This window comes from Magallana gigas, chromosome 2 (genome assembly GCF_963853765.1).
Source record: "Magallana gigas chromosome 2, xbMagGiga1.1, whole genome shotgun sequence".
Classification (NCBI taxonomy): domain Eukaryota; kingdom Metazoa; phylum Mollusca; class Bivalvia; order Ostreida; family Ostreidae; genus Magallana; species Magallana gigas.
Genome location: NC_088854.1, coordinates 47,068,037 through 47,081,438, shown reverse-complemented (window position 1 = coordinate 47,081,438; position 13,402 = coordinate 47,068,037). Strand labels below are relative to the sequence as shown.

Here is a 13,402-nt window from a genome sequence, read left to right as displayed (position 1 = left end):
TGGTCATTCCTGTTTCTTCACCTTAGGTGAGCATAAAACTTCTGATGCAAAAATCCCTTCAACTGAACATAGAAAATTCAACCACAAATTTATGGTCATCTTTTGGCCCTAAGCAATTACTATCTTTTGCGTTTTCATGAAGCTATTTGCATAAATGTAGAAGGTAATGAATATTTCAAAGGACATATATAAGCTGACAGTTGTTAAACACAGAATTATAGCTGGAGGGAAAGCATGCAGATAAAGAATTGTTTTACAAGCTAATTTTAATAACCTTGCCTTTCAAAAGAAGATAAACCATGAACCTGAGTGAAACTTGGACATAAAAATAAAATTATTTCAAAATTCAAAGGAACAAAAAAAGAAAGCCCTCTCTTCAACCCAGCAAAATATATGTCAAATAAAACCTCTCACACCGACCTCTCTGAAGATGATTTTTATCAATACATTGAAATGTTGGTAATGGCGAGTGTGTTTTAAATGCGACAAGCAAAGGAAATCTGCTGCGAGCACAATAGATGGGATTACAGTTTATGAGTTCCATTAGCACAGTTCACATTCCACTCACTTAAACAGTTTTTTTCTCTCTTTCAAACTGAGGCTACCCGGTATGAAATTCAGGTAGCCGGTATATCAGTTTATCTGTGCGGAGTTTTTGTGCCTGGTGCCGCTTGAAGAATATAGGTCTGATTTATGACAGAATTATTCGCGTACTTGTGAAATTCATATAACAGTACTGTCAACACCAAAGTGTGATAAAATGCACAAAATATACACAGCGCTACCCAGATTTCCTGTCGCTTAATCCTACTTTATGTTGCTTCGGAAAACACCATTTTCTTTACTTCTATATAATTAAAAACCTTAATAAGGAACAGAGCATGTGAAAGTTTGATTTTTACTGCACTAGAACCATGGTATATTTTTATTTTGGATTAAATAATACTTCCATGTTGATACAATTTGATCAAAAGTCAAGCCAAATACACCAACGTACCATTAAAAAGGCAATCTGCATTTTTACTTTGAAAAATACAAATAAAACTTTCACAATCATTCTTTTATGACTGAAATAAATGATGATTTAAAAAAGAACCCTGTTCTCTCGATGCCAAGACCCTGACCATGGAATCTGATTTATGTCCTGGGAGTCTTTTCAGATTCGGCATAAAACCTATCTGTATAACTTACACAGACACAGATAGAATCTTAATAGTATTTACAAAACAAATCAAATCCCTGCGAGAACTGAAAAGAAAAAGCAAGGCCCATTTACTTCTGTCTTTAATCTTGCAATACCCCCAGCTGTCCCAGTTGAAAGATCTATTGAATATGGGAAATACATATTGCCACTTGCGCTATAGTCAATATGGTCAATATTCAGGAAAAAAATCTTTTTCTGATAGGGTAATTAACTCAAGTTGCACCACCCTGTGAATAAAGTAGACCAGACATGTTGAATAACTATGTTTGAATTTTCAACAGGCATCTTTTCCTTATTTGTGAAAGTAGGCATTTTCACCTCGTAATTTTTTTCAGCTAACTATTTTTTATTTTGTGCTTTAAGCAAATAAAATACTTTTGATTTTTCTTTCCCTAGGATTCAAAATTCCACCCCAGACATCTTCATCCGGTGGTGTCTCTCGATAACGTCAGACCTAGACTCGAAACTATTTACGTGATTACTGGAGAAAGCTCGGGCCATTAACCACCCAAACTTATTTGTCTAAAACCCTTAATGAGGCAACAAGTGAAGTTTAAGAGCTTCCACGGGAACAAGACAATCGTGAACATGACCAAACAGAGATAGGCGAGTGACGACTCCGCCATTCCGGGTGTCTGCGGGTAAACACGGCGGGAGGAATGCGCCTCGCGTCAGTCTGTGCTGCATGCGCCCTGACGCAAATCCTGAAGCTACCCCAGTGTGAGACAAAGATAGCTTACAAGGCAATAGTTTTCATATCTAGAGAAATCAGAATTCAGACATTATCGACCGTTTGGTGTATACCTCGGAAGGTGGGCAGGTTTCGGGGGTGGGACAGAAATTCACATCATGAAATTGATATTAGCCAAAAAGCCATTAATTACTACATAATGGAGCCGAGTGGAAGTCAGTGTGGTCTGAAGCTAGGTTACCAAGCCATTCTTTGAAATTTGAAGCAACTCTCTTCGTTTTTGTCAAGTATTTGATATGCAAGATCCCTTTATATTAAGTCAACTCTGACCTGATAACATCTGTACAACAGTCTAACAAATAAACAAGTCGGCTTTCTGTCGAGGGAAAAAGTAACGTAGGAAAAAGTAATGCAAGGGTCAGTGTGTGGTTCAGTGGAGCTTTTAGCATCTTGGTGACAGTACCGCTGTATTAAGGTGCTACTTCTTGCATTACCTGATATCATTGTTGAAGTAGCTGGCTTATGTACCAGTGATTAAAATTCCATAAAAACACCATGACTCTATGCTATAACAGGGACTAAACACAGAAATAAAAACTAATCTGCAACACACAACAAACAGCAGATTCACACCTTGAGGACTACAATGACTTCTCTGTCCAATTTGAGGATCGAATTGCACCCCCTGATAAGAACACAAGAGACAGTTATTGGTTGTTAAACAATGGGAAATGACAGACCGGAGGTGTTTTTAATGCCCCTATTTTACAATATTCCAAGGGAGAGAGATCGCGATCAAGCTATAAGTGAGAGTCTGTGCCTCATTCTGCACATTCTTTTGAATTAAACATGGGACGTCTTTGTTTAGATATGGTTTTCTTTATTATCCCTCTTAAATCCCGATCTTGTTTTCGCACGCAGTAGGTGCTCATGAGCCTTAAATAGAGAAATATTTTAATCTCATGATCATCCCTAATATATTGCTTAAATTTCTAATTTTTTGTGGGATAAAAGTTTTAAAGTCACTGCCTAACACTTTATTTTTTAAAGTTCCCTAGGGTATGCTATTGAGCTTTAATGAATCATATTGGCTGGAAAGCCTTACAATTTTAATCTAATTGCTTAATCTTCACTGAACTGCAGTGTGGACTGAAAAAATGCTTTTTGTGAGTAATAGCATATTAAAATGATTGAAGGTTGCCGCCACATTCAGCATAATAGCTGGTTATCAGCGCTGTGCCTTTCAGTTCTATTAGATTCACATGAATGTGTAAATGTACAAAGCAAAGAGGTTCATTTAACTTAGTTTGTACACATTATGCAAAGCAAATGTTGAACAGTTTAAACTCCAAAATATTTTTCGAAACATTGAAGCTAAAAGTACTCTTTCTTCTAATATTGAATTTTCTAGTAAAAATAAAAATGTACTTGTATCAAATCTGACAGTACACCATGCATTTTGTAAAAACACTTTACAGTGTAGTGACTAGATCATTCCAAAACATTATCTGCAAATTTTTTGTTCATTGGTTATATTTCGATCCTAAACATACATGGTCAGGGGATAAAGTCATTGTCATTTTAATGATAGATTGTTCTCTGAAGAGAAAGAATGCATGATATCACCAAGTACAAACTCATTTTAATATCGGGTGAAATTCATAAACTGCGGCCCTGTAATTTCACGTCCCCCCAAATCTTTCCTGGTTTACATTTGATCGGTTAGGTGATTGGGAGGTATTTTCAGGAGAGAGGCGAAGTCTGATCACGAGATCTACCCTATCATTAACTTCCGAAATATCATTCCCAAATGTTCTTTATTCTATTGATTCCTCTAGGGGTGAAATACGGCTGTGAGATTTTTATCTACCGCAAGACAAATATCAAAGCAATAAACCACTTCTACCTTCACAAAGGCATAAAGGACTTGGCAATCACTTGCGACATGTGTATGAATTTGGACACTGCAGCCACCAAGTAAAGGTGTGAATATTGAACGCCCCGGCAGGTGCCTCGCATGATTCTGTGTAGTACCCTCCCCAACAGTCCCACCCCCCAAATCTTGCCCCTTCTCCTCATAACTCACCAGAGCAAGAGAATGACATGGGTTTTAACTGTCTGAGGGTATATTGCATGCTGTAATGTATACTTATATAAGTCCTCGTCAGAGCAGTAACAGGTGTTGACATCTCACTTACTCAGACCACTACAAGTACTGGCTAATCTTCTCTTCTTCCTGTCATATACCTAATCTTGTCCATTCTTACACCAGGTACATACCCCTCTTAAAAATACCCACTTCAAAATAATCAGAAATCGAACAGAAGATAAGCGGCATATCAAGAAATAGATCATAAACAGTGACTCAAATATATACATTCTTATGAAATCTCAAACTAACAGAGAATTTTTTGTTTATTTTCCCCCCAATTTTCAAGAGATAAATAATCTATACCAGATTCTCAAGTTCTGTACCAAGAGTTTCCATAAGTTCTGAAGTTTATAATTCATTATCTGTATACTTTGTTTTTGCCGAGTTCCATTGTCTCTGCGAAACACCAGTTTAAAATCTTTTTATGTAGGGACAAAATATTTTATGTTTGTGCCAACAACTCTCTCGATCACCCTATACCCATTTGATCTGACCCACACAACTAAAACCATTCAAAAATCACCGTTATCTACTTTTGCTACTTATCGATAAGATGGCAAAATTAAGATAAATCACGTTCTTAGAGTTGTAAACTAATCATGTGTCACTTGCAGATTATGTAGAGGCCCCGGTCGAAAAATCCCTAAACATAGAACATTCAGAATGCTAGTCCACCAGAATGTTACACGGAGTTGAGACATTTTTGGATGACATGGGGATTTTTTGTAAAGACGATATTGCCTGTCCTTCAGAGTCCTGTTTTTATTGTACCGATCTCCGTCTAGCTAGCAGTGACACATCAAAAATTTGTCATAAAGTCTCTACTGTGTGCCCTCTAAAACAGACTGTGCAGTATTGGAGAAAGCAGTTCTCACATCAGTCTTTGCCATAACATGCCGATATCATCTTGTTACTTAAAGCACCATATCGGCTTCCCATTCAGATCTTTACTATTTCCCCTATTTGGATTCACCAAAATTCTGCTGAGTCAAGGGCAACAATAGATTGATGCTTGTTTTATGGATTAACAATTGCACCAGAAAGAAAAGGAAATCTGAAATAACTGCAGTTATAGTTATAATATTGTTTTCAAATGTCCCCCTATTGTTATAACCAAGACCTTGACTTGATCATCTTTCTTGAATGTTGGAATCTGTAACTCTGCTTATCAAGCCATTGCTGCGTCAATTTGTGATGCGGCAATAGGATCTTTACATACCCGCTTTTAAATTGGTTCTCATATCACCTACATCTACCACACAAAACCTATACCCCAGTCTGAATACGTGCACATGTAAATTGCCGAAACCTAAACATGCATTGTCAAAAATTGAAATATGTCTGCCTCATTTAACAAACATAATCGAGTGAAGTCGGAGATGACAAAATATCTAAATAATCTCTTTGAGCTGGTGCATAATAAGGTATAGGATATTCAAACCGGTGTGCGCGAACAATATGAACTGGAGGGGTATCAAGGCATATCCATGAATCCGACAAACGAGAGTGTCACATGTCGTACAAGTGCCGCATTTGTGTCTTTCTCGAGGCAGCTGAACTGCTATTGTGGCACTGCCTATGATAAGGGTAAGTGATTGCCTTGACTTCTCTGGGTGATCCAGACATCATAAAGTCTAAAGAGTCACCAATTAATACTGAAGATTACATTTCAATAAGAGAAACCTAGCAGAAACTGCACACATGTAAAATCTGCATTTGGTTGGCATCCATTTCATTTATCACTCAGGTCGCTTAGTCTATGATCCAAATATCTTCAAATCATTGGACTGTAAGCTTCAAATAATACACTGTGCATATAAAATCAATTATTCAGCAGGAATTTGTGTTCAAGCAACCAACCATTAAGCAAAATTACCCTATAAAGAAGTGGCATCCAATAATTCTCTGTCCTTGATTCAAAATGTGCAATTTGAACATCAAAGAGTTCTTCAAATATTCACCATGAAATACATTAAACTAAATTCAAGTTCATTGTGTTACTAAAGGCATACCTTCATACATTATTCCATATCTTGATAAATATTTTACAGAAAATTCAATGGTTAGAATAAGGTACTGTAAAAATTGATTTCACAATAACTGGACACCACAAGAAAAACCAACTTCTTATCATTGTGAAAAGTTAACAAAAAATAACTAAACCAGACAAAAGATCCAAAAGGAGTAATTTATTCAACTTGTCTGATCACTTATCTTGGTGACCATCGGGCCAGCTCTCTACCTTTCAAGTCCCTTTGGTTTTGCCAGCATTATTCCATGCGACAGAGAGGGATTAGCGGGGTTATGAATACACCATTAGCAAACTCAGTGTGAATCTCATGGAGGCTGGGCATCAAACTGATAAATCCATGTGACATGCCTGCCCATGTGTAACCTCAAAGAGCAGATTCCCTTATACAATAATACCCTAAATAGGATTGAGGGAGTTAACCTATCAAAAGCTTTTCTTTCTCAGAATCAGAAACCAAACAATCTAATTCAAACTCAGTTGGATGTATCTCACACAAGAACAACCTGCATATTTAACATGCATACTTAAAATTTAGGTCTCCATTCCTCTCCCCTCCAAAAATGAAGAGTTTTTTGGTACACTCTAAACACAGATCTACAAAATTAGAAGGAAAATTTAAAGATCAAAAGAGAACGTGTTGGTGACAGAGGCTGTTCAAAATAAATCATTGCCCTGATCCGTATTGATGACACATATTTTCTCTGCTGGAATCCATCACCTAAATTAAATGTACCCTTTGTTGCACATGATCTGCAGCCATAAAAATCACGGGCAGTCTAGACCATACCTAGGTTAATTGCCAAACTGCTCCTATTAAAGAAAAGGTACTTCTTTGAAATTGTGTTCAATGGAATGCCCTGCCTACGAAACTTTTTGTTCAACATAAATGGGATTTACAAATGGACAGGGAATCTGACTTAGCCACTTCCTTTCAGCATTGCCATGGTTGCAGAAAATGAGAAGAAAAGAATTTTAAGAGAAACAGAAAATTTATAGCCGCGTATAGTATTAATTCATTTGAATCTTCAGGTCTGTTGTCTGCGTTCCCATAAAATTGATTTTTCAGCCGATTTCGTGAACATTTGATATTGACAAAGACTTAGGCAAACATGGTCAATTGGACAGAGGGGAAGGAATGACCGCTCTCCGCATAAAGGAAACACACTGGAGGGAATGCTGGGAGCCCGGCACCTGGTTATTACAATCATTTATCATCCATCACGAAATGCATGGTCCATGCAGGGTGTACCTGAATAATGGTGTTGGTCACTAATTTTACTGAGGCGAATAAGCTAGGAGACAAAACATTTCACTCTCAGCTTTCACGACTAGCTACTTAATGACATTGGAAAAAAGTATCAAATCCCCATTTCAGAGATATCATTGGAATATACACTGAAAGTTATCATTATTTCATTACATTAAATGCAGTATAGTAAGATATAATACATTCAGAGTATCTGCTTCCATCTCTCTACTTACTTTAAATATTTTGAATATGAATCACGTTAGTCTAGAAATGCTTAACCAGAAATTTTGAGGTTTAAAAATTCTTTCAAGAGTAATTGACAAAAAGGGTATAAGAATTTTACCCTCAATGGTTTCCCATTATTGCCATTAACCACATTTTAGGAAGAAAGTGTTTAGGGAAATGTAAAAACTTCAATGCATATTGCTCACAATTAGCTGTCAATTAAGACATTAAATACCCCTTTATCTACCTAACAATCTGTTGTTGGATTTGAGAAATAAATCGCTTGGTAGAAGTCTATGGGGTCGTTAGGAAACTTGATAATTAATGATACAATAAAGGAGAGTCCTTTTTGTGGAGGTGCCATACTGAGCACATGAAGTCATCATTATCGCCCCAGTAATCAGCATTTGTTACCTAGTCAACTTGTGTTTTCGAGTTCTTGTACACTCGTATGATAAAAGTTTTTGGTTATGGAGGTTGACATAATGATTTCTTCACAAAAGTCCATTGCACCTGGCTAACCTCTTGACTGTTTAATGGCAGAACTCTCCTGTGTTGGGCAATCTCAAAAAAAATTACTAAAGTTTGTATTAACATGATTAAAAGTACTAAGTGCCCACACAAAAGAAAATAAACAAAGACCTTACACTGGTTAAGCCTTCTTCTTTCCTCTTTCATAAAACACTGGAGGGGATTAAAGGTAGTAAACAATATGAATTTTTTGTAATGCCATTTAAAAAGAATGCCTCTATGAAACAGGAGAGCTAAATGTCAAAAATTTGATTACGACGGACTGCTCAATACTTGGTTGAGTCCCAAACTACCGCATTTATGTTTTGTGGTGACCAGGGACGGTCAAATCATACATATTGGTCATTTCCCACTCCTGTAAACGAGGCCATTTTCTGTAATGCCGGTTCCATGTTTGCTATGTTGGATGTAGGCATAATCCCTTATGTCAACAGACTATTTGTTCTGGGATTACCATGGAGGTCTCCCTCTGGAAGACATTCCGCTCACAAAGACATAATGTGAACAAATTAAAATCTCTTCTTTACACAACCTAATGCTTTCTTTCATATGTATGGAGAGAAATCTTTGAAACAACTTTTAAGACAGTTCATAAACACCAAAAATTCCTTGAAGAGCTTGCCAACAAGTAAAACCATTCAATGGATAATGAGCCCAGTCTTTGTAAAAAGTGTGAGCTGTGTCTGAAAGGAAATTTACTTTTAACAGAGTCAATTAAAACATTTCAAGCTAACATTATACATGTAACACTAAATTAACATCTTTTCAAAAAAAGGTCTTCAAACCCCAAATTGTTTACCAGTTATTACATAATCAAATCTTTAAGGTGACCAGTGGGGTTCTCGTTTATTCAGACTTCTGTATTTTTAACCCCCAGTGACATTAGAAGCATGTTTCATTGTCATTCAATTTATCTCGTTTTCTGGTGACCTCATAGTCGTCAATGTTGACCAGTAATTACATTATTACCTTTTACACACTAACGACATTGTCTCCCTGTTTTACATGCACCTATCTAGGTGCATGAAGAGGCACTAGATGACAGGCACTGCCCTGAGGGGTCAAGAACAATAATTCTGTCCCTGGTGTCCCACGAACTGACTAATTCACCTCGAATCTGTGCCCTCTGTGACAAGAACAGCTAATGGGACCAGTAGAAAATGTCTCCCTTCCCCTACATCAAAGTATGGGGCTGTATTTTTACAGGAAAACATAAGGGTGTAGCTTGCTATTGCAACAAATCAACAGAAACTTGTCATCCCTGACTGATAGAATTACCGTATATACACCAAACGAATCGAATCGATTGATTCTATAAATCAAGTCCGCTGCTGTCTGTCCTTAGATGATCAGACTCTTCACAGCCATTTATTATATATATAGGATCACTACTGGGAAAGGTCATCACTACCAAGCTTTAATTAAAGTATTATTAATGCTATGGTGAAGTATATTTCCCCTAGGAAATTGTAATTTTCTTCTATGTGTACACTTTTAATCAAACATTTTGCTCGAGATGAAATGCAGGTGTCTGTGAAAGATCTATCAGGGTTTTTAGAAAGAGAGAGAAAAAAATCGACAATTGACAAAATACATCAATGCTATTCATCATGCTCTCCCAAATAATCCATCTTACTTAAAACCCAGCTGCCAGCACTTTCTCAATCATTTGAACAGTTTTCACATTTCCTGCAGGCAAAACCCAGTGTACAATAAATTTGAGGGGAAAAGATTGTACTGAGGAATTTATGGTTTTAATATCAGACTTACCGCCAAAATACAGGATCCAACAGCTACATTTTCAGGCACTTTAGCTTCATAATATGACCTCTCAAACACAGGTTCAAGGTCATTGACATCGTCGATGGTGATGCTAACAGTGGCAGTAGATGATAAAGGTGGACTCCCATGATCGGTAGCAATAACTGTGATCCATGGGTTGGAATTGTGCTCACAATCAATGTTGGCAGTGCTCTTGGTTGTAATAAATCCAGTGGTGTCACCGATTTCAAACCAATCCGAATCTGATGAAGGGTTAGATATTATGCTGTAGGTCACACGGGCGTTTTCTCCAAGGTCAGGATCTGTGGCCATGACATTAACTACTGAGGTACCAGCAGGGGCTTTTTCAGGGACAGAGGCTGTGTAGACAGTTTGATTAAACTTTGGAGCATTGTCATTCACGTCATCCACGATCAACGTAAACGATTTGGTTGCATAGAGAGGCGGTCCGCCGGGCCCTGAATCTTCTGCAGTGATTGTCAGGTTGTAATTTGAGTATGTCTCCCTATCCAAGGGTTTCAGAATCTTTATACGATAAACCACCTTGTCATCTGTCACCAGACCGAAATACCCCATGTCTCCCTGCAAAGTAACGTTAACATTAGCAAAGTAGTTGTTCGGGGAATCAGGATCGCTGACGGAAATTCGGGCGATGAAGCCTCCAACTGTTGTGTTTTCGTAGGTTTTGTTGTCCTGTATGAGGTATACCAGGTTGATGTTTGCTGGTTGTTCGTTGACGTTAGTTATGTTCACTTCTACTACCGCGTTTGATTCTAAAGTTTGTGAACCATTGTCTCTTGCAATCACAGAGAGCTCATAATGTTTCTGATGTTCATAATCCACCTGCTTGTTAATTCTAATGATACCCGTATTTGGTTCTATGACGAAATGCTCTTCCGGATCTCGTTGCCGATCCAGAAGATAAGTTATATGACCGTTTTCACCCGAGTCTATATCAGTGGCACTGACTTTAACAATACTAGCCCCTATAAGAATATTTTCTGGAATAACTGTGGAGTATTTGGTGTGTGTGAATTCTGGGGCGTTGTCATTCGCATCAAGGACATTAACAGTCACAGTCAGATCCGTAGATCTTTGAGGGGTTCCGCCATCACTGACTTGAATAATCAAGCTGTATTTTTTTACTCCATTATCATAGTCTAACTTCCCATTTAACACTAAGTCTAAATACAGTGTGTTTTGGCTGCCTGTGGTTTTGGTTTCTAATTTAAACATGTTTTCTTGGTTTCCGCTGATGATGACCGCCGGGGGTTTGACCGTGTTCACCCCGATGTCCCTATCTATCACACTTCCTATGTGAACCTTGCTTCCGTTCGGAGATATTTCCGACAGGGACAGGGATTTGCTGCCATTGGGAAAATAGGGAGCATTGTCGTTAATGTCCGTCACATTAATTTGAATTTGGATGGCTACAAATCCTCCTCCTGTGGAAAATAAAGCAATTGTGTGCTCAGATTTTGTCTCCCTATCCAACCTTCTGGCAGTCTGGATTCGTCCAGATTGAGTATCTAATCTAATGCCTTCATCACCTTGCATTACAGTATATGGTGGGGGGTAGGCTGACACATTGATCTGTCCAATGTAAGTCAATGGGTCTTGCTCTTCCACTACATCAAACTTCAGTACGACCTCTCCATACACTGCTGCTACTGAAGACAGTAGCAGCAAAACACGAACGCTACCCCAAAACTTCATTTTGATGGAGAATCATGGTCAACTGTTACCTTCATTTCTGGTTAAAATTCCGTTTTTCAAAATAAAAATAACTCTCTGTATTCGGTCCAAGTCTCATACATGTACACTGAGTGAAGCCATACCGAGTTCCTACTTGTTGCCACTGAATAATACAATATATCCGTAGTAATTAAAAACAACTCAGAATACGGAGGCTAATTAATTAAGAGACATCGGCACAAGCCATTAGGGTCCTCAGAACACACTCACTGGGGGAGACAATAAGAGTAATTCCATACCGTAGTATTACACGGTCTCCCTAAACAAAGCGTTATGCCGACTACCTGTCCCAAATGCAAATTCCCATTTCACACCTGTAAATCTAAAAAGTTCACTGGGACACACAAAATGTCTACTTCTTGTCCAAAATACCGACATAATCTGTTCAGTCCTATTCTCCCTACATTTTCACGTTTTCTCCAGTCAATATTCACGAACGTGTGTATGTTGTCTACGCTCCGACTTGAATCAACTCCAGTTTCTAAGTTTATCGCGATAGAGCCTCGTTTTGGATTTTCAACCTATACAGGTAATTTAGCTTTACCAAACGGTGTGTAAACATTGAACCCCTTTAAAAGAAATATATTGACAATACAAAAAGGAATTTTTTCGTCGCAAACAAAAGAATGCAATCATCGAGTCACCCAGACGCACCCAGGCGAAAAATTATCGAGGTGCACAAAAAAGAAGAATACGTATAAATGTACAAGAATTTTTACAACTCGCTAAAAATAATAAGATTTCCTCCTCTCACTTGACAAAAATATCCTGCATATTATCAAATGAACTGAGAATTAATACAATATTTTTATCATGAAATGTGTCACCTTGGAGAGAGAGAGAGAGAGAGAGAGAGAGAGAGAGAGAGAGAGAGAGAGAGAGAGAGAGAGAGAGAGAGAGCATTTTATGATGGATCGTTCGACGATGGATACAATTCTGCTTTGGCTTATGGTTATAAAAGATTTTTGACCTTAGTTTTTTTCTACGAAGTTGGGTTAGTAAAGCGCGGGAGGATGGGAAGTCAATCAAAATTATACCCATCAAAAACATCTAAAAAATGTAACCATAAAGTGTTATTTATTACAGAAAAAATCCATATACATGTATTTGAGATTTTCTATTTTCCTTTATATTTATCAGAGGCATATATATACATGTATATGTAGTGGAACACTAAATTTATACAATGCTCTTTTTCTAAACTATTTCTTCATTACTCATGTAGAAAAATAGCGTTTTATTGAATCATTTTCCCAATAATTTTATTAGGCTTATTACTTATTTCATTACTTGCAGAAACGGAACCCAGTTTTCGAATAAGACAATGAGAGTTGTCCTTCCTGGTGAGGAAGTTACTCTTTCTATCTTTTCATTTCCCTCTAACTCTCTCTTCTCCCACTGCCTGTCTGTCACTCTTTAATGTCCGACCAACCATCTGTCTGTCCGTTCTGTCTGTCAGTTTCTTTCAAGCTTGGATGTTATATAACATTTTTTGAGAAAGTTATTCCTGGGAGTGGTAGGTATAATCCCTGGTTTTTCAGTTAAACTTATATTAAGTACTTAGATCTTTTCATTTAAAAAGAAATCATAATGTACACGTATTATGAGACAATATTTCATAAACCCATTGTATAAAGAAAGTGAGCAACAAAAAAAAAAAGAAAAAAAAATAGAAAAAAAAAAAAAAAATTAATAAATAAAAAAATAAAATAAATAAATAGATAAAAAAAATAAATAGATAAAATAAAAATGAATAAATAAATATCATAATAATAATCAAA

General features: G+C 37.2%; 1 protein-coding gene across 1 annotated transcript in view; it reads right to left on the bottom strand.

The window, feature by feature from the left end:
* Positions 1-12,162, bottom strand: part of LOC105333173 (protein dachsous) — a 31,123-nt gene extending 18,961 nt beyond the window's left edge. The window contains exon 1 of the mRNA XM_066076871.1: positions 9,855-12,162. Coding sequence (XP_065932943.1) covers positions 9,855-11,582 — 1,728 coding nt within the window. The 5' untranslated portion in view covers positions 11,583-12,162. The remainder of the gene's footprint in view (positions 1-9,854) is intronic.
* Positions 12,163-13,402: the final 1,240 nt, after the last annotated feature.